General features: G+C 31.7%; 1 protein-coding gene across 2 annotated transcripts in view; it reads right to left on the bottom strand.

Moving 5' to 3' along the window:
- Positions 1–279: 279 nt before the first annotated feature.
- LOC126734559 (N-terminal kinase-like protein) overlaps positions 280–17,482 on the bottom strand; it is a 116,066-nt gene continuing 98,863 nt past the window's right edge. The window contains exons 13-14 of one of the 2 annotated variants that reach the window (XR_007660080.1): positions 8,346–15,191; positions 280–7,675 (exon numbers count right to left, since the gene is read on the bottom strand). Coding sequence is in view for 1 of the 2 variants with exons in the window: in XM_050438245.1 (XP_050294202.1) it covers positions 15,058–15,191 (134 nt within the window). In the remaining variant the exon portion in view is untranslated. Of the gene's footprint in view, positions 15,192–17,482 lie in introns of both variants that reach the window. The other variant, XM_050438245.1, reaches the window with a different exon arrangement.

The following is a 17,482-nucleotide window of genomic DNA, read 5'->3' as shown; positions in this document are numbered from 1 at the left end:
TCTATCCACCTTAATGTATGTTTACCATCGCATTACAAATTACATCAGAGAGCCAAGTTAAAGAAATTGCCAAGATATCGTAATTATTATTAAGAATACCATCTTTTAATTAAAGTATATATTTTTCCAACAATAGATCGGGCATTAATATTAGCCATTAATTTTTATAAGACACAGCAGCAATATATGCATCTTATATTCGATGCAATACGGTAATTTTAGTAAAATTTATCTTCTAAGGTGATTTGCCTAAGATCTGCCATACAAAAAATACACACGTTTTATTTTATTAATAGTTTTATTTACAGATAACCACCCGCAGAGTTCCAGGGAGAATATAAAATGTGTACATTAATTTTTTTAGGCTTACAATAAACTACATATAATATAAAAATGATTCATACATAAACATAAACGAATATTTTTTTAAATATAAGTTGAAATTGTACAAAAGAACTTTGATAACAAAAATATAACTGGCGCAGACGAGCTCACATATATTTACATAAACAATAATATAAAGTGGTATATTATTATGCGCTTGGCTAGTAGACCATAAACCGCTGGCGATATTCACCTAGTAAATTAGATATGACGTCATTTGTTACATCACAAATAGCATGTTTACCGGCTGAATAAATCTTAGCTGCGAAAAAAAATGAGGTTATGTTCTTGTTTTTTTTTATTATTTGTTTATTTTCTGCGAATTTCTCAGTACTTGAGATCAAATATTAGTTTACAATTATTTTTATAACAGATATAACTGAAAAAATAGGTAAGTAGATAGCTAATCTGCATAATTAGTTCAATATATACAGGGTGTTGCAAAATTCGATGCAAATATTTTAAGAGCGTATTGTTGGAGTTAAAATAAGACTTTTTTTCCAATAAAATGTATCCTCAGAGCACCCCCTCAGAGCTACAGCCACGCAAATTTCTTTAAGAAAATCGATTATTTGGAACTAACTACAGTTTTAGCCTTTTGACGGCTCATATCTTATATTTCTCATAAGAAATTTAAAAATGTAGAACACCATTTAATGAATAATAAAAAAATACAAAATTATCGTTTTTTTCAATTTTGGATAAAATTAATTTGATTTGACAAAAAATAAAACAGTCACAGCTTACTTCGTTTTTTCTAATTTAAAAGATAAATCCGGTTTTAATAATGCTCCCCTTTTGTTAATCAACGATTTTCTCGAAAACGCTTAATTATGTCGGAAAAATGCAAGAGACAAAAATGTTGTAAATGTTGTATTTTTACATGGCCAACTGGATGGTGCTGTTAGATTTTTAAGTTTCTTATAGGGAACATAAGATACGGACCATCAGATCCACCATACGAACCATCAATAAAAAGGGCACCCAAACAATGGAGACATTCAAATTTTGAGAAGAAATGATGCATAATTGTAGTTGCGATTCTAAAAAATCGTATTTCTTGAGGCAATTTGCGCCGGCTATAGCTCTGAGGGGTTGTATTTTAGGACACATGTTTATAGGAAAAAAACATTTTGCTTAAAATATTTGCACCGGAATTTGTAGCACCTTGTATATCCTATATATATTGTATATATTTAAAAACGAAAAATTCCACTGCACATTGCATTAATAATTTTTGAGCGTTATTTTCGTGTTTTTTTTCACTATGGCTCTTTATACCCCTTCCGAAAGAGTTCAACTAATTAAATGCTTTTATGGAGGCAATTCGGCAGTACAATGTAGATATTTGTTTTCAGTGACATTTGAGAATAGACTGTCCTGCTCATAACCCGGCTAGGGTAAAAGAATTTTTAACAAATACTTTTCCTAACCGCCTTATTAGTGGGACTGGCGATATTAAATGGCCTCCTAGATCTTCAGATTTGTCTCCAAATGACTTTTATCTGTGGGGTTACCTTAAGCAGACCATTTACAAGCATGAATTTAGTAGGCCAACAAATTTAGAGGAGTTGCGAAATAAAATTGTCGAAGGTGTCAATTCCATTTTACCTGAAACTCTTTTGGAGGTGCGAAGTAGCTTTTACGATAGGTTAAGTTTTTGTTTAGCGAAAGGAGGCGGTTTATTTGAGATTTTATTTAAAAAATGATGTGTTGTTAAGTTTGTTTATTAGAGTTTTATTTCTGATTTTTTATTATATTTTTATTAGAGTTGATATTTTATTTTTTATTAGAATAACGCTTTAATTTTTTATTATGGTAAACACAGCATATTAAACATTTTAAGATTACAATTCTATGGGGGTTTTACACATTGTCATGTCTGTAAAACATTAGAATAAATATTTAAAAAATGCCTGGATTTTCGCGTAATATTTTGGGACATTTTGTCGCCAAACGACGCAGCTCCCACGAAAGTCAGATGTTTACTAATCCCGTCCTCGGGCCGGCCGGGGCGGTGTTCTGTCGCAGGCATTCGTACACGCGCGACGTTGCAAAATTTCGCCTCTATGCGGTTTCCTATAAGTAACGAACGAAAACACGATTTGTACATATATGTTATAGGTAGGTAATAGCTATATTATTTTATTCAAATTTCTAGGCAAATACTTAGTAAGTAACTCTCTACTGTATAAAACATACCATGTCGACTGATGTCAGTATTAACACAGATTGAACTAGCTACGCGTAGCTAGTTTATTCTGTGGTATTAATATTGAGATAGGATCTCAGAGTTTGAAAGCTATGAGGAGGTTCAGAAAGCAATTGATGAGTATTCAAAAAGGAATTATACCATATTATAAAAACAAGATACAAGGATAATTCAGTTAAGCCTTTTTTAAGTGATACACTTATTTATTATGAACTAAAATATGCTTGTGTACACGGAGGCAGAGGTTTTGTTTCCTGTAGCAAGGGCATAAGTGAATCATTGTAAGTACCTATGTATATATAATGATATATACTCCATAATATTTTTTGCTACTGCAATGAATAGAATCCATTAATGATATAATGATCTACGTTGTAGAAGAAGAAAGGAGTGTCCTTTTTTATCAGATTTAGGGCTGTCAAAGACGGAAAAAGTTTAGAAGAATGAACAATGAACACAATCATACAATTAAAAAAAATATATATCAAAATCGTTTTTTTTCTACTAACAATATTATTAAAACAAATTATAACAATAGTAATAATAATAATAATCATGATAATAATAATAATATTGATAAATATTTAACATGACAGTAATTATTACAGGAATATTATGCCCACTACGTAGTTCAAAGACAAATGCCTGAGGATATGAAAAATATTATATAAGAGTTATTAGGACTAATAAAAAACTTGTTAAAGAAAAAACGATAAAAAAAACTAGAAAAGTGATTTTACTAAGACCTGTCTATTTTGGCATCTGTTAAATATGTGAAGAGGGATAATTTAGCCTACTGCATTAAGCTAATACAGGATAAATATGGTAAGAACGTACATAATATACCTGCTTTTAAATTATAAACTTTACTTTTTGTCTTGTGTGAGTGTGAAGTTTCTGTTCTAAAAGATTGTGATTCAAATTTCCAAGTACTGTTTTCCTAAACTCCTTATATGATTATATCTCCTTATATATTTTTGAATATTTTTCTGAATTTATAGCAGTTGTTACATACAAACTCTTAAATATAGGTATTCCACTTTATTTCAGGCTAGTAGAAGATGGTCAGTATCAAAGTCAGATAGTGAGCATGTGTTTTTGGTTTCGGAACGTAAACAAAATATTAGTTGGTTTTTAAGCACTTTTAAATAAGTTAACAGGAAAGCCACAGGAATAAAATAGCGAGATGTAATTAAGGAATTGTTTCCTGAAGTTTGGTATCTTCCACACCATGAGAAGCTTCTGTCGTGAAATTAAGTGTGAAAAAATGGGTATAACTGAAAGTCAAAAAAACCTATGTTTAGAGTATTTTCAAAATTTAGTTTATGCCAAATCTGAAGAAGATTTTACAAAAACCCTGGATAGCTTTAATCTATTATATGAAAAATTGGCATGATATTAAGTATCAGTAGTCAGTGCATACAGAATTCCGCAAAAATAGTTTTCATAATAATATTAATAATAGATTGGAATATATTATCAGTAGCGCGTCCATTAGTTCATATATAGTAAATTAAAACACTACTGTCACTAAATTTGAAACAGACAGTGTTGAAACCTTTGCATAAGAACTCGGACAACCATTAATCAAACAGCTAGAATTTTCAAGAAAGGTAAAAAATATACAGCAGAATTCAGTACGTCATAATTCTTTTTTGATAAAACCTTCAGAAGGGACGATTAATACGGACACTGCTCCTGTTCATATTTTATTTCCATACTTTTGCCGTGTCGCCATATATTTGCTGTCAGAAAACTATTAAATCAGCCTCTGTTTGATTCCCCCTTGCCAGATAAAAGTAAGTAAATTAGGTCCTCTTGTAAGTTCCAAAAGATCAATGCTATTCCCAGAATCGATGTCTGATGAAAATTAAACTGAAAAAATTTCTCCAAATGTTCCTATTACCATAGCAAAACCAAAACATATAGTCTCATATGGCCAGAAACGTCGGAATATCTTAGCAATAACTAATAGTCCTGCAGATTTAGCCGCTCAGCGGTCAAATATGTTATACGAAAGACGAAAACAAGTATTATTTACTATAAAGAAATATTGGAAAGAAGATATAGAGAATAGATAGTCCAAATAGACACCAGGTATGTTTTTAACTATAGGTATTTCTAATTTTAAGAATTTTTTTTAGGAAAGTCAATTGATCAGCGGACCCTACCGCTGATATGTCTGTTAATAACATTAGTAAGAATAATAAATTATTTTAATTTTTTAGGAAGTGGATAATGTAAAGGAATTATTTATAATATTAGGCACAGTTTTAGATGGGGAATCTTCTTTGTTTTACTTGCCCTTAATAGCTGGGTTATTACATGGCGACCCTTGACCAGTCGAATCATGGAGAAATAATAAGTTGTTAAAGAAAAAGATTATTCTGGGCCCGATTAAAAGTAAAGTGTTCCTTTTTTTTTACTCATTTTTTCAAATATATTGCAATGTACTGGCGATAAGCAAATCAGCAAAATGGGGCAAAGCAAATCCACTCACCAAGATTTGACAGAAAATGGGGTAGTCAATTCAAACTTTGTAGTGCAGGAGCAAGAATACAACATTAAAAAGGACGTTAAAGCAATTTTGTACATAATAGTTATTTTGCTTATCGTGATGGTGATCATAAAGTCCTTTCAAATAAACAAGAAGCATATTAGGAAGCAGATAACTCGTGAGTTTGCTATTTCTACGATTAACTTGGCCCAGTTAAGAAGTTAATTTTGGACGAGTATTATATAGCATCGAGCGACGAAGAGGAAATAAATATGCCTTTGTCAAATTTAGAGTTTTTTTATTTAGCTGGGAAAATAGTACCTCAGGAGTTTGATGGCTCACATGACAGACTACAATCATTTTTAGATTTTAGATGCTCTTACATTACTTAATGAAAATTCGGGCGATCATGAAGCAAACGCAGTAGCCTACGTTAAAATAGGACTTACAAGTAAGGCTCGAGGTTTAATAACTACCGAAGCATCCCTTGCAGAAATTATAAACACTTTGCGTTCAAAAATTAAAGGAGAGAGTTCACAGCTGTTAACAACAAAGCTATTAAAGCTATTAGGCAACATGCTAGAGATACTGTAAGTTATGCTTCGGATGTTGAATCTCTAGCTGAAAAATTAAAAACGGCATATATTAGCGAGGGTGTCCACGCCGATGTCGCAGCAAAGTATCCTACTGATGAAACAGTAAGAGCCTTAGCTCAGAATGCTAATTCCGAAAGGGCTAGGGTAGCTATAGAGGCAGGTACAGGAGGTTGTCAATAAATTTATAAATATAAATAATAATGCTCAGGCTTCAACTTCAAACGTTTTTTATGTTAATTCAGGTCAAAATAATTTTAGAAATAATAACAGATTTTTTTTATAATAATAGAGGTAGGCGAGCTAATAACAATAATAATAATAATTATTATTATTACGTAGAAGTGAAGTATAGCGGGTTAAGGACAGAAATCAAACCTCAAGATTTGAAATAATTATTACAATAACACTCGACGCAGCCAACATTTCAATAGGCACAATAATGAACGTGGGAGAAATAATCGCGGTTTTAATAATAATACAAGTAACAGGTATAATAATGACAGACAAACTAATATCAATAGAGCCAACAACTCATTTCACAGGTCAGTTAGGGCAGTTAGCACAATACCCTGACCAGAGAAACGAAATGGACCCCCAAACCGGGAGGTTGGGGGATATCTCGTAAATAATGTGTTTAACATGAACCGTTCCTTCTCCAACTTTGTTGTATTTTTTACAGAAATGACTGGTCAGGAAAATACTTTTTTAATCGATACTGGTGCAGATATTTCTATATTTAAAAATGACACAATAAGCCAAATAAAATTATAAATTCACACACCCCTAGTCAAATTAAAGGAGTAACAGATGAAGTTATCACAACTTTAGGTATTGCAAGAACGGTCATTTCTGTTAATGGACACGAAGTCGAACATTCTTTTCACGTAGTAGATTCCTCATTTCCGATCCCGACAGATGCAATATTGGGTCGAGATTTTATTGCCATATTCAAATGTAATTTAAACTATTCGGATTGGACTATGACTATTAGGCCGAATAATAATAATATTATTATACCAATTCAAAATAGTATTTCTGAAGACTCTATAGTTATTCCAGCTAAGTGTGAGGTACTACGAAAGATAAAAAGCCTACAATTTGTTAAAGAAGATTCAGCAGTAGAAAATGCGGAACTAAGATCTGATATCTTTGTTGCGAGAACTGTGGTCTCAAAAAAATCCCCTATTGTTAAAATTATTAATACAAGCGAAAACGTTACTCTTAATAATATTCAGCTAAAAACGACAAGCCTAGCAAAATTTAATATCTATAAAATCGATACAGAATATAACGATAGAAATTCTAATCTCATGACGCAGCTTAATGTTAAAGATGTACCTGAGATTGTCAAAGAAAAATTAATTAAGTTAGGCAACGAATTTTCATATATTTTTGCCCTTAAGTCAGATAAAATAACAGTTAACAACTTTTATCAACAAGAACTCCGACTGACTGATAGGTCACCCGTGTATATTAAAAATTATAGAATTCCGCATACTCAAAAAAAAAGAAATAATCGAACAAGTCAATAAATTATTGGAACAAAATATTATAGAGCCATCAATCTGCAACTATAATAACCCAGTTTTACTGGTACCCAAAAAATCTCCTGACGGTCAAAAAGTATGGAGGTAAGTCATTGATTTTCGCCAGCTAAATAAAAAACTCATTGCTGACAAGTTTCCAATTCCTCGTATCGATGATATATTAGATCAGCTAGGAAGAGCTCCGTGGTTTTCAGTAATTGATCTTATTAGTGGTTTTCACCAGGTACCCTTATGTGAAAACTCTCGAGACGTAACTCAGTTTAGTGTTATAATAATTAAAACCTGTGAGCATCATTTAAATAATTTTATAATTTTTAATACGTTAAATAAATTCAAAATAGTTCAAAATAATCAAAATAAATCATAAAAATAGAATAAACACCTTGTAAAACAACTGGGCGCTTGGGCGACTCCAAAGTAGAGATGGTGACGTGTAGACCTGAAATAATAAAAGTAACCTGAGCACACTTATTCCCGTAAAATTAATTAAATAAAAAAAGAAGTTAAGCAAAACTCATTAATATGAAAGCTATGAATTAATATGTTTTAAACTTGCTCAGTGATTTTACTTTTACGATAACCATTTAATTCATGTTCACCAACATTTAACCACTTAACTTAAATATCCCAAAATTCATTATTCACCAATTTATTATTTTTATCCGATTGTTAAATGTCCCAGTAACGACAACGTACTGATATTGAATGATATACAATCGTTCAATATGCCAAAACGTGAGCACTACATTACTCACAAACCGTAGCCAAAATGCTACCAAAAACATTATCATAAAACATGAGATTGAGACAGCAATCTCCGATCTAGACCACTTGACGATAACACACTTTGTACTGAGGGGTGCAATGGACACCAAAACGCGAGGTTCCTCTCCAGATACAAAGCCTTGTTAAACACAACGAGCTGTGCAATGGTCCCAGACCAGCTCAGTATCTTAACAAGAAACAATAAACAATCGTCACAACAACACAAGCAAGACAAACAACAATCGGTCATTAAAATATTTCATTAATCACATATTTCGTTAAAAAGGTAAAATATTGGTGCAATCAATAAGATAGAAATAAGCATACTCTGTGATAACACTCACCCTTTCTTGTAGTAAAACACTACACCAAACCAACACAGCTTATTTCACGTCGCAACACCCTTTATTGTTTTTATTAAATAACTTCACTCTTTAGTGACCAAAACTCAAATGAATTTTATAAACCAAATATTTATCTCACTCTTTTATCGAAACCCATAAAAATAATTCCCGAGGGGAAACGCTAAGTGTAAACCGTATTCGGTTACTTACGGTACCGCTGAGCTAGCTTTAGTTTTGTAAATATCCTGGACCTCTTTTCGGTCAGACCGATAAATTTCATCTTAATGACTAAGAAAAATATTTCAATTCTTTAGAAAATAAACAGGGTCTTACAGTGTTGATGCGAGATCTTTCAGATTTACACGTTTACCTTTTGGACTATCAGTTAGCCCAAACAGCTTTCAGCGGATGATGTCAATGGCATTCGCCGGCATTACCCCTGAAAGAGCTTTTTTGTATATAGATGATCTTATCGTTGTTCTGAAAATTATCATTTTCAAAACCTGTATAAAAGTTTTTGAAACATGCAGAAAATTTAACTTAAAATTAAATCCTAAAAAGTGCAAATTCTTTAAAAACGAAGTAACATATCTAGGTCACAAAATAACAAACAAAGGTATATTACCCGACGATAGTAAATATGACATCATAAATAAGTATCCAGTACCCAAAACTGCTGACGAGGTCAAGCGGTTTGTTGCCTTTACAAACTACTATCGCCGATTTATACCTAGGTTTACAGAAATATCAGCTCATCTTAATAAATTAACTAGAAAAAAATGTTAATTTTACATGGACGCCAGATTATCAAAAATCTTTGATGAATTAAAAAATTCTTTAATTTCACCTAAAATATTGCAATACCCTGACTTTACGAAACCATTTATAATAACAACAGATGCCTCAAAAATTGCATGCGCTGCTGTTCTTTCACAAAATTTTAATGGCAACGATCTGCCAGTGGCGTACACCTCCCGATCATTTACCAAGGGAGAGTCCAATAAACCAGCCATTTTACAAGAATAAACAGCAGTTCATTGGGCAATTAAACATTTTCATTGCTATATTTACGGTACAAAATTTTTAGTGCGTACAGATCATAGACCGCTGGTATATTTATTTTCCATGAAAGATCCTTCATCTAAGCTTACGAGAATCAGACTAGACTTACAAGAATATAATTTCGATATTGAATACGTAAAAGGTACGCAACGTTTGCGCCGATGCTCTTAATAGAATTAGTATTCATGCACTTCAAGATGTTCATAGAGGCATTACTCAAGTATTGGCTATTACTCGATCTATGTCTAGAACTACCGAATCAATTACTAAACTAGTGTTGCAACAAACAATATTGAAACCATCTGTGTACGAAGCAGTGCGTAATGTTGACATTATTAAATTACCTTTACTGGATTTTCAAGTTAGACCTAATCATCTTAGGATGCTTATTAGGTACAAAAACAAGTTATATGCACAAAAAACTTTTAAAATATCAAATGGCAACATTGCATTAGAGTATATGTTGTCTCAGTTGGATAATATAGCTGGAGATTTAAATATAAACAAAATAAAACTAAGCTTAGGAGATTCAATTTTTAATTTATGCGCAATTAATAAGTTTAAAGAGATAGGCCTTAACATTTAAAAAAATACTAGTATTGCTCTTTCGCAAGTAAAGAAATTAGTTACAGATCAGAATGAAAAAATTAAATTAATTGAGGATTACCATACTAACCCTATATTGGGCGGACATTGTGGCCAAAAACGGCTTTTAAAAAAGCTGAAGGCTAGTTTTACTTTGAAAAATATGTCACGCGACGTCGCCAATTTTATAAAAAAGTGTCATAAATGCCAAGTAAACAAAATTAAAATTAAACTCGATGAACCACTAGTAATTACCCCAACCCCCCAAAAGCCTTTTGATATTGTCTGTATAGATACAATCGGCAGATTTCCCAAATCTGACGACGGTTTCGAATATGCGGTAACTATACAATGCGAAGTAACAAAATACGTAATAATTATTCCAATATCAGACAAACAAGCTTCAACTGTTGCAAAAGCTATTGTTAAAAATTTCATTCTTATTTATGGTCCTATGCGAAAAATTAGGACAGATATGGGAACCGAATATAAAAACCAAGTATTTGAAAATGTAACTAAAATCCTAAAAATAGATCATAAAATCTCAACAGCTTATCACAGCCAAACAATTGGAGGCTGTGAACGAAATCATCGCGTTTTAAATGAATATTTAAGGATGTACATTAACGATTCAAAAACAGACTGGTCTACATGGACTCAATACTACGCATTTTGTTACAACACGACACCAAGTTCTTATCATGATTTTACCCCGTTCGAGCTGGTATTTGGAAAAAAAGCTGATTTTCAAGACTCATTGAATAACTCTCAAGTTGATCCATTGTACAATATAGATGCTTACGATCAAGAATTTCGTTATAGGCTATAATTGGCACATAAAATGGCAGGGGAGTTTCTTAAACGAGCAAAGTTGGACAGAAAAGCCCAACTTGACATAAACGCAAAAGTATCCAATTTGAGTCCAGGTGATTTAGTTACGGTTACAAATGAAAGTCGGCATAAATTTGACTCGTGGTACAATGGTCCTTTTTCAGTTATCGGCACAGAAGGCCCAAACTGCACTATAAAGGACGATAAAGGAAAATTAATTACTTTACACAAAAACCGCGTGAGAAAATATTTTCTATAAATAAGATTAATTTGATGTTTTTGTAGTTACATTATATTCATGTACTTACTTATAATTTATTGTTTATGTACTTATGGGAATATTTTTAAGCAAGAAATTTAATCATATATACTGACTTTGCAAAGTCGCTTATAGGTATTTTAAGGTTCAGGGTTAAGGTTTTTATAGGTTTTTCAAGTCTTTTTTTATTAAGTTAAGCTTAACTGTAAGAATCGGTAGGTTAAGTAATAAAGGTAAATCAACATTTAAAAAATGTTTAATGTTATATTTTCCCAAAGAATGACCTTGACAAGTGGCCATAGTGAAGGTCCTTCTCCAAAAGGGAATGATGTAAAGGAATTATTTATAATATTAGGCAAATTCTTTAAAAGCAAAGTAGGTTACATTTTATTTATTATAAACATTAATAGTTGGTTGCAATAATTAGTCGACCTAGTATAGCAGCTATTTGCAAAATAAGCTATATCGCGGCTCGTGTCTAATTAGGTAACTGTGACGCTGTTCAATTGCTTTTGTATGGAAATATTTTTCAATTCATTCAATAAACAGTTTTAGATGGGGAATCTTCTTTGTTTTACTTGCCCTTAGTACCCGGCTATTACAATAATATTAAAATGCCAAAAAAAAAGAGGTAGAGTAAAAGGTGAAGCTCTGACCACCATTGGCTTAAATAAAAGAAAAAAAATAATAAAAAACCTATGCCATTTGCCAAACTTGGCATTAATGAAAAACACCGATTTATTCTAAGGTTACTAAATATAGATAATGAATTCACATCTATTATTGACGATATTAAAAAAAATACTAAAGGTGATGTTTATTTAATGGAATTTAACTGCACAATTTTAATGCCAATATAAATTTATAATTAGTCAAGTACTTTACGAGTTTATGTAACGATATATGTATACGAATATATGTAATAAAGTATATTATCCATGTCATACTTATTTATTTATTTATTTTTAGCAATACAGCCCAATAGTATAAACCATTTACAGAGACAAAGGTTACAATAACTTTTTAAGAATTTTTAAGATATAATAAAGACATACATGAATTAAAACTAAAATATTCTCCACACAATCTTGAACTTCATATATAAAAATAAGCAACCACAAATTATAGACCCCAAACAAAATAAATACCCTTATACCTAAATCTCAAAGAGAGAGAAAAAAAAACATAAACAATACAAACAGCAAAGTTAATTGAAAAAAAAAAGTTTTTATGCAACCTAGCTTTGTGTTTTACATTTTTAATGATATCTGTGGTATACCAGCATGGATATTGGTGTTTCTGTATTACGCGAAGTGCAACATGTTTAGCAAATATTTTTTGCAATTGATCGTTAAAGCTTTCTACAGCTAAGTTTATTTCACCGATATCACAGAGAAATTGCTAATCAGTTCCTAGTATCTCATCGTAGAGACGAGGAAAATCCGCCTTTTTAAAATTATATGATTTTTGATGAACATGTTCCCTAAAAGAAATATAAATTTATATCAATTGATAAGGCAGGGTGATCGGCATCTTGAGCGACAATTGGCAATTCATCTTGGGTGACTCTACATTCAGCATTACAACATACCAAATTTAACAGCCTATTAGACTGATTTAGCACAATATTATATTGCTTTAACTTAAAAAATGACAAAAATGAATTAACAGAGGTGCTCTTTCTATCCCGCTGGCATTGATTACTTACATAATTGGGCACATTAAAATCGCCAATTATTAAAAAGTCGCCAGTTATGTCTAATTGTAATAGCCTTTAAAAAAATCTTTTAAACTCGTCATCGGTTATTTTTGGGGGTATATATAATACAATCACAAACAATGGTTTATAAGAAAGTAGACATTTACACAGAACAAAATCTATATAAGAAAAACTATTAAGACTAGTGTCTATTGTTGAGCACACTATTGGGTTTTGACAGCCAGCAGGACTCCGCCTCCACGTGATAAATTGACCTGAAAACTTCAATCTGTTCGGCGTACCTCGTATTCAGCCGGGAACAATTCAGAACTGTTGTCCTCCCCACCGAGAGCGGTAAAAACTCAACGGGATAAAAGGTTTCTGTTAACGCGACAATGTCATATTCAGAATCGCTTATTGAAGAAAAGAATTAGTCGATTTTGGAATTTAAGCCGCGCACATTTTGATAATAGCATGATGGAGTGCTATTCTTGAACATGTTGGGTTGCTTTAGTTTTTTGAGCGAAAGTTGTATCTGGTGTTCGTAGTTTTCGTTTCAGGAACTGACGTTGTTCCCTTCGATGAACGTTGTTCCAATGGGTTGGCTACCAAGATTGTCTTACTGGCAACTGGTGGGGCACTAGGCAGTGCAGTTTCAATTGGTGGTAGATCAGTGCTTAGTGGAACAAGCTTTTGCAAATCTAGGCGCCATGTTTTATTATTAATTCTTCGACAATCCTTTTTCAATTTAGCGGAGTACCCTTGGTTTTGGGCAGACTTCTTATAAAATAAGAGCTTTTTCTTTAGATCAAGTAGCTCTTTAGGTAGGTCTTCTGAGATTGCATATTCAGTGTTTTTTAGCTTATACGCCCCTCTTAACATGAAACAAGCGAGTTCGTTACAAACTTAGTTAATATCGGTCTCACTCTATTTTCAGATCTTTGCCTAATTTGGAAAGCCTCATAAATGTCTTGGGATATAATATTAATATGTAGCATAGTTTGTGCAAATTCCGATAATATAGCATCAATATTATAAGATCTTCATGAATAATTTCCTTAATGCCAAACAGCAGTAGATTTTTGGAATGAGTCTGATATTCTAATTGCTGAACTCTATCTCCGAGTGCTTTGCTCTCCTTCTCCAGTTTTTTAATAGCTTGCATATTTTGGGTTAGTAAAGCTAATAACTGTTTATTTCTTAGATCTTCCATTTTGCACAATTATGAGAAATATAGTCCCAACACAGGAAAACAAAATTCGCAATACTGCAGATAGTGTTTGCAGTAAATTTTATGATTAGGTTTAATTAAAATAATAGTTTATACCTCCGCAGGGAGAGTGGTTAAGAAACTGTTTACCAGCAAGTATTAATAACAAGTTATTCGACTTCCTCCACTCAGTCCTAAGAAACAGCTTGTTAAACTCGGAGCACACTATTCACGTGCACATACTTGTTTTAGATATTGCTAGAATCATCTGGCTTTCCAGCAGACTCTTCAAATTATATTTTCAAAAAAGGAAAGAATTAAATTTCTATGTTTATGTAGTGCTGAAATAGATACATGTTCAGAAAATTTTAAAATATGTTCCAGTTGCCCCGGGAGATATCACATAAAATGTGTTGGGAAAAAAAGTCAGAACGGATTGGTGTTGTCCGGCATGCTTTTGTAACCCTTAATTTATTTGGACTCAATTAGGTCTATTGAAACCATTTAATTGTACGTAATTATTATCCTATAGTATAGTAATTATTAAACCTCATTAGTACCTCCTGGATTACCTTATTACAATCCTAGTTACATATTGCCGGTGTATACGTAACGTTTGCATAACCTCACTTTTTTGCCGGGCGACACTTATTCAGTCGGGATATATATTGCTATTAAGGTATTATGACGTCATCTATGATGTAATATAATAGATTAACAGTCAAATATACTCAGCCGTTAACGATCTGTTAGCCACAGCGATTATTATGCAGATTTTATTAAAAACATTTACTATAACGATGAATTACATAAGTAATAGACTACATACACAGTATCGACATTTAGTTCTATCAGTTCCGCATAATGTACACACACAAATATAATAAATTTAAAAATGCGATATAATAAAAATGAGACAAGAATTTGATTCTTTTCCAATATTAGTTTCGACGTTCATCAAATATCAGTCTTATTTTTTTTTGAAGATAAATATTATCCTAGTTCCGACAGAATAATATCAATTTGATTAAGGCAATCACCAATAAAAATTTTGCTTAATTTTATTTTAGACTTTTTTTGCACCTAGTTTCATTGGGCCTCCCGTGGCGGTACGATTAGCTCGTCGTGCCTCCAGCTCTTTTTGTCGCATTAGCTTTTTTTCCTCACGTTTTTTTCTGGCTTCTTCCAGTTTTTGATTTCCTAAAGATAATGAAAAATTTATTTGTTTATACCTAGATAATTACTACATAATTTATTCGTTTTATTTTATTTAGACACAAATACCAATTTCAAAAAGAATATTTAATGTTATAAAACCAATACCATTTATTAAATACAATATTGTTTTTCTATTAGATAGCACATAAATACGTGTAAAAAGTGTAAATAACTGTCGATGTGTACTACCATAATGGCGGTATGAGAACCAAGTCAAGAGCATTTCAAGAAGTTATGAGCCGTAGTAAAATAATTTCTTACCTAATTACTTTCATTGCCTTTATTTTAAATTTAGCGCGACGTTTCGGTTAAGCGGTATTTTCAACTGTTACAAAGTGTAAACTAACAATTGTTGTACCATATTGTGGCTTCCGCCCAGGAGGAAGATCTTGCTGTTATATTACCAGTGGTGGCCAACATATACAGGCCCACTGAGAGGGGAGGTGAGAATGTGGGTAATTCTTCCCCCGGGCTTAAGTTTGTTATTGGGGCCTGGAATTCTGAGGTGGTTATTTTTTCTTTTGTTGAAATAACATGTTTAGAATTTTGTTTGTAAGTTTAAATATACTCGAAACTGTTAATATTTACAGTGCATTATCTTATTTTTAGCTCTTACTCCCACGATTTCTTAGTTTATACACTTAAAGTTTTTAAGTGCTGTTGGCTTCGATCCATTGATTTGATTCATGGATAATTGAGTTCATTATTTGCTGATTAATAGAGATTTATACAGTGTCCCATAACCTAGTGGATATAGAGTAACAGCATATTCTTTGGATGAAAATATTACGATCTGACCAAATTTGTCAAGTCTGAAAATTGATAATAACCGAGATACAGGATGTTAAAATTTTATTTTTATTTTCATTATTTTGTAATAATTCATATAAAAACAAACATCAGCACAAAATTTGATAACAGAGGGTTTTTGGTATCGAGAAATTCGAATTAAATTTTAATTTATGTACAAATCCTAGAGGATGGTCTCGGCGATAGTCCGATTAGGTAAAAACGTGTACAACTTTTTCGTGCCTTAGTGTATATGGATTTTTCATAGAAATCTTAAAATCTCAATCAATATTACTCAAGAATATTATAATATTAATTAGTAAATTACCTTTGTCGAGTCTTGCATACAATAAATTATTACAAAACAAATAATATTATTTATTATAATATGGTTATATAGAAGAATAAAAGGATAATATTAACAGCAATGGATTTTTTTATTTTATCTTACAAGCATTTGTTGTAAGATGGTTTGCGTTAACTTCTATACACTTAGTTACTCGTTTAATGAAAGACCTGATATTAAACAATATTTGTTGTCTCGAAATAGTTTTGCTGCCTTCTGGGTTTTTATGGTTTTTATGACCAATCCAGCGGTTAGGATAAACTTGATCGTAATATTCCCTAAGAGACTTTAGCCTAAGGACTCTAATGGTTCTTAATCAGACTTTTGCCAGAAATAATATTTGATATTGCCATAATGTGGTCCCTACATTAATTAATTTCTATCAAAGACTGCGATAAAAATATTGAAATATGTACATGTAACCTAAAGTCACGATTTCAATAATGTGGGATGTGGCGCTTTCTTATTTTTTTATATGGGTTAGTTTCGATTAGTACTGCTTAGCTCTGTATGTATTTTCGAGTAATTTGCCCCTCGATAACTGAACTTTCCTAGAAAAAAATGCAAATCGTAAATGACTAAAATCGTAATTTTTTTATTTAGGCTGCATTCAAAATTAAAAATTCAATAATCTCGATAACGGTCGCTCTGAGCGACTCGGCAAAGATATAACTTTTTAGAGTAATATTAATTGAAAAGCTGAGATTTTTATAAAAAACTCATATACCCTTTTTGTAAAGAACAACAATGGACGCCTAAGGACATAAATATATAGCAAACCAATACACAACAAGCATATTACAAGCAAAGAGTGATAACACCTTGGGGATCTACAGAGAAAATCAGGAGATTTGCCAGAAAATCCAACTTCAACTGTATGATATATATATGACTATCTTCACTTCGAATATAAGCAAGCAATAATATAAGAAAAGCAAACCAGAATGCCTATTAGACTCTGCATATTAAAATTCCTCAGTAAAAACTACTGACTTCAATGTTAGGTAAATGTATCTCAAACAAACTACAGATTGTTTTAAAACTCCATTTAAAAAATCTTGTAAACTATGTGTAAATGCTACATGATCGATTTATTATTTAAAACAAAAAATATAAATTATGTAAGTAATAGAAGAAA

Source organism: Anthonomus grandis, chromosome 3, assembly GCF_022605725.1.
Source record: "Anthonomus grandis grandis chromosome 3, icAntGran1.3, whole genome shotgun sequence".
NCBI lineage: Eukaryota > Metazoa > Arthropoda > Insecta > Coleoptera > Curculionidae > Anthonomus > Anthonomus grandis.
The sequence above is the reverse complement of the archived record's forward strand: the minus strand, read 5'-3'. Positions and strand labels throughout refer to the sequence as shown.